At 27.6% G+C, this 5837-nt stretch overlaps 1 protein-coding gene across 1 annotated transcript in view; it reads right to left on the bottom strand.

Annotated features, from left to right (window-relative positions):
• Window positions 1-6: 6 nt before the first annotated feature.
• Window positions 7-5837, bottom strand: part of LOC106681667 (zinc finger protein 236) — a gene marked incomplete in the record, with an annotated part of 38745 nt that continues 32914 nt past the window's right edge. Inside the window, 3 exon segments of the mRNA XM_067048668.1 lie at window positions 7-1472; window positions 2897-3013; window positions 4388-4896. Coding sequence (XP_066904769.1) covers window positions 1275-1472; window positions 2897-3013; window positions 4388-4896 — 824 coding nt within the window.

Below are 5837 nucleotides of genomic sequence, written 5' to 3'. Positions count from 1 at the left end.
TATGTTTATTATAATTCTTGAAAAAAATCTTTTTTATTTATTTTTTTGCACTAAAAATATAAGAATAAATAATAATATATATGAAAAGAAGACAGTCCAGGATAACAATCAATGAATAAAAGGATATCTTGTGTTTTGTTCTTAGCCCAGATGAAGGCTAGAAATTCTGGTCAAAATGTTGGCACTAAAAAATAAGTTTTTAGTTATTTATTTTCTCCACTGACCACACCCCGAACTATCTTCTCTTCATAAATATTATCCATGGTCAAAAATCTTTTCATTATAAATAATAATTAAAACTAAAAGATTACAACACTTTAACTTATAACTTTTTGAATTTCCATAACTAATCAACATTTAAAAAACAAAACAGGAAAATAAAGGGTTAGCCATAGTGAAGATATGTATAGATATTGCAGTAAATTTAAAAATAAACATTTAAAATAGTGTTATTGTATTAGTTAAATAATTTTCTTTCGAATTCCTAAATGACAATGAGTAATTACGCAATATTTATGAAATCACAAAAGTCAAACCCATCAATAACCGTAATAAATATACCAGTTTGACTGATCAAAAGGAATAATAAACAATTTTTTTTTTTTAAATATCAATTGAATAATAATAAAGAAAAATGAATAGGTTTTTCAAGCTTTTATTTCAATTAATAATGTACTAAATTTTTTTTAGAAATATTACATTGAATACCTCTACTACGTTTGAAAACTTAACACAAATAAATCCTATTAACAGCCTTTTCTGTCGCTACTAATTCTATAACCATTACTCATTATATAAAACATACAAAGAATATTTAATTATTTTTGTTAATTCCCAAACAATGGAGGCAATAGTCATTATTAATAATTATAATAAAGCCAATAGAAAATTACAATATCATTATAAAAAAAAGTGTAAAATTATATAACTGAAAATACACTAAAATTAATCTTATGTAGCTTATAGGATTTAACAAATAAATAATAAATATATACAAATTGTATAAGAAAACACATAATCACAGTTATTATCATTTAAGATACAAATACCTTCCTTCTTAATGATGCCTTCAGTTGATTTCAGTTAAATGTCGATGACAGGGCTCACTATTTTTTGTAAGTTAACGCAACTGAAAATGCTGAAAATCACTTTACTATTCTCTAAAATAATTCGACGAATTATTAAATATTTGATATTACTTTAAATCAGAACTAACTTTCTTAAATATATAAATAAAATATAGATTAGATAAATAAATATAAGCAAAAATGTTTCTAAACAGGAGGGAATAAAAACAAATCATGATCTAGAGCTAGATCAAGAGACTCAGCCTTGGAGCACCGATGAGCTCGTAAATCTTCTTCGAGAGAAAACGTTTCCGCACACTCCGAGCAACTGAAACCTCTTTCTAATTCATGATCTAGGCTATGCAAGTCTAGGTCCGACCTACGCTCAAATTTCTCAGGGCACTCCTAAAAAAAGAGAGAAATGCTTTATTTAACCAATGCCAGAATGAATGCTGCCCAAATATAATTACTCGATTGCTAAAATACATACTATACTATCAGTTTTATTAGATATAACATAAAAACTAACATATAATAATTAACAAAGATACAAAATTTTCTTCCCTCATAATAACAGTGTTTTTTATTTATAACTAAGTTACATTACATTTTTATATTTATTTTTGTTCCTTCTTTCCCTTTGTTTTGTTCTTAACCATATCTATGCTATCCTCTCTATTCCACTCTCTCATATCTCTCTTTTTCAGAGATCCCTCACAAATATTTAATTTATTATACAAGTTTAATTTAAATTTATAGTCTCATCCAATGTATCACAACCAGTACGCAAAAATAAAAAATAAAATGAAATAATAAATAAATAACAATGTATAAATAAATTTAAAATAAAATAGCCAAATTAATAGCATTAAAGTTTAACACAAATAAATAACTTATTTATGCTCTTTGGAGCTTTTTAGGATCCAGAGCCATATTCATCTCTATTAAAAAATTCAAAAAAGTATAATATTGCTATTTAATTTTGTGCAAATGCATATTAGTTTTTTTTATTTAATTGTTAAATATAGATGAATATGGTGCTAGATGCTGAAAGCTCCAAAATGCATAAATAAATAAAAAAAACAAGAAATGAGACTGTCTATGATAATAAACCTTAATTAATGTTACAAATAAATAACTTAGAAACAGATAAATAAGTTAAAAAATCAAATAATATCACATTAATAATTATCTGGAAAATTGAATTTATTATATTTATAAATAAAAGTGAGAACAATAACCAAGAATCTCTTTCTTTACATGAATATTAATATCCCTTTCTGCGAGAAGAGAAAATAAAGAAACCTTAGCAGGCCTCCTGAAGAATGTCGGGGGTAGAATTAAAATAATAAGGGAGGATACCATTAAGTGGAAAAACTGACAGAGGGTAGCGACTCAGAAAGTGGCTACCGTAAGAAAATACTTCCCCATCATAGTTAGAGGCTAAGTGGGTTCGACTAGAAAAGTGGATATCCCGATTCCTCACAGGACATGGGGGATTCTACACCAAGGTCCATGACTTCAGGAGGGACATTAAAGCCACATGTAGTGTTCCGGAAACTACTGAGGGAAACTGGACTCTACTTCATCAATATGGATGGTAACCTCACCCTCAGTTAGTCAGAAAGCATAAAAGCTTTTACTATATTATCTCTTGGAAAATTATAGGAAAAATTATAAGAATATAGAATTTGAAGATGAAGATTACTCATCGGTTTTATAAAAAGCCCATTTTGTCAAGCAGTAAGAAAATGCTGAGTTAAAATGTAATGTAGTTATCATAGTGGACCACAAAATAAAAATACTATTTAAAAAACAAAAATACTTACAGTACACTGAAATGTTCCGTTATGGCATTTCTGAATGTGTTTATAGAGACTAGAATGTTTTGAGTAAACTTTTTTACAAAATGAACAACTAAATTTTTCTTCTGTTGCCAATTCAACCTGTATTTGAAAGAAAAAATTGTTAGATACTCATTATCATTTAAAACCCTCAACAAATAACAAAACACAGTAGTAGACTTACTAAGATAACTATTAATAAAATAACATATCAAAATAAGAAAAAATTATAACTAAATAAACAACAACCATAATAATTAATGCAAGGTTTATAATAATAAAAATATTTCTAGAATAAAGAGATGACCAGTTAGTATATCTAAAATCCCCAATAATGAGTTTTGATTTTATTCTGTTATCTCATAATATCAAGACATATTTCCAAACGAATTGATGCTTTTCATCAAACAAATTAGCTTTTAAGGAAGAATATCTAACCTAATAAGGGGAATATGGAAGAGCCACAAGTTAATTTTGATTTTCAAGATAAAAGTAGCACTTACAACTTAAGTAATATGAAACTCAAGACAACAATCCAACAAGATTATCTCCAGGTCCAGACAGACTTTTATATATCCTCTTGTAAAATGTATGAACCTACTGCTCCATTCTTACATGCAAAATATGGTCCAGTTGAATGAAAAACTGTAAGGAAAGAATCTTATGCCATACTAATATTAAAAGCTGTTAATCGATATCCAGCAATCATTCAATCTCTTGCTTGAGAAAATTTAAGGAAAATATGCTGAATAGGAGATTAATTTGGACTCTTTCCAGTCTTTGAAGTCTTTCCTCAGAAGTATAATTATTGCCTTTAACATTCCATCATCAGAAACTTGGTGCTAAAGACTTAACTCAGTTATACACCTGGCCTTATACAAGCAAGCAAGAAATCTATCTCAATTAGTTTCAAATTAAACAGAATTCTAAGTGTGGTTAAAAATACTCAAATAATGATAAGTAATAGCTATGATCCAATTAAAACAGTGATAAAAATAATAATAGGGTAAGTTATAATCAACAACAGATCACATGTTCAACGAGATGATAGGTAAAGATCCTCCCCTTTTTCATTTTTGTTTTGTATTTATTTTTTAATGGGATGTAAAAACAAGAAAAATTTCTCTCCTTCTCTCGATGCATATTATAAAAAATTTCAATTGTAGAAGTCTTTAAGTTAAGAAAAAGTCAGTAGCAGCCTACAACATAAGATGTACCATCAAATGGTGTTACAGAGTCTTGCTTCGAACAACTGGTTAACCATCAAAAGATGTATTCAAACCTTAATATTCACTTTAATTGTTTTTAGTACATAACACATGTAAGTCAACGACAAAAAATTCATTAATTCTATCTATTAAAATTTTATACATTTAATTTTTTTATAGGACCACTTATCCGCTACATATAGAAATTTGGATTGTAATATTTAACTGCCTTAAGCATATACTTAATAATAATTAGAAAATTATTTACCTGATCTGTACTAGGTATATTCTGAGTGGTGTCAGATATTATTGTAGGAAGTCCTTTTGTAATTGTTACTATGACTTGAGCATCACCAAGCTTCTCGACAATATAACCCTCATCAGTACCACCATCCTTAACTGACAAAAGATATCTTTGAGGTTCGACCGCACTGTTGTTTGATTCATCTACATTGACAAGATAATCTGAAACAGTTTTCTTTTCTTCTCCAGAAACCATGCTTTGAGCATTTAATGGAACGAAATACTGAGAGGCTTCGATATCATCAACGGCGATATTATCATTATTAATATCTGATTTTGAAGTATTTAAATATTCTGCTTCCCTTAAAATATTTTCTAAAAAGCTACAATCTGCGTCATTACTTTTTTTATTAGAGTTTTCCCCTTCTCTTAATTGAATCAATGTTTCTCTTAAATGTTTTTTTAGATGAGCTTTTTTATGTCCCGAAGTTCGAAACTTTGCATCACAAAGATTGCACGAAAAAGGCTTCAGACCTATTAATAGAAAAACAAAAAATAAAATACATATTAGTAAATGAATAAAATTAGTAAATAAAGATTTAAGTGTTTTTCAATTTCCTACAGTTATTATGGGTACAGCTGTAATACATAGCACAATATAATATAAAACCATTTCTAAACTATAAGATATGAAATAATAGTGGCTAAGAGAATACAGAATCATTTATACTACATGGAGTAACTGGAATTATGGTCTTAAAAAGGTTTATGGGCACCAAGTTTGAAGTACCAACATTATTAAGCTAGTATTAGTTGAGTAATTATTCCATTTTCATTAAATAGGTTTATTTGTACTAATTTTTATGTACTGGATGATGACTTGTTAGCACCGATATAATGGTGTACTTAATTCATGCAGGAAGAATATAACAATTTCGTTATCAGAACTAAAAATTCCAACTCACATTTTACGTTTTAGACATGAAGAAACGTAATATCTATCAAACTATATGTAATAAATGCCGTAACACCTACTACCACTGATCAAATTTTGATGACATTTTCAGGGATGGTAGTCCCATATCAAATTCCTGCCAATACTTTCACTTTCATACCTATATTTCAAAATGGCATGTCCGATTTGACCAAACATTGGGGATAAGAGAGAAAATGGTCAATTTTATCAAACTCCATCCACTAAATCCACTAATGCATGTACAATTTTTTTTTCACAAAAACTTCTACATTTCAAATAAGATTCATCAAGCAGATTTTTTACTCAAATGGTAAATCATTGACTTGAATGCAAATAATTATGTATCTAATGGAAATGGTTAAGTAGCAATACTCATACTTGGATGTTTTTGAAATTCTATTAAATAAATAATAAAAATTATTTTAATTAAATAACGATAAAAATAACAAAAAATATAGAGAAAAAGTAACTATACAAAGTATTTATAAAGAATCTATAA

Source organism: Halyomorpha halys, unplaced genomic scaffold (assembly GCF_000696795.3).
Source record: "Halyomorpha halys isolate HHAL.00 unplaced genomic scaffold, Hhal_1.1 Scaffold20.1, whole genome shotgun sequence".
Lineage (NCBI taxonomy): Eukaryota > Metazoa > Arthropoda > Insecta > Hemiptera > Pentatomidae > Halyomorpha > Halyomorpha halys.
Note: the sequence above shows the minus strand (reverse complement) of the source record. Positions and strands in the feature narration are given on the sequence as shown.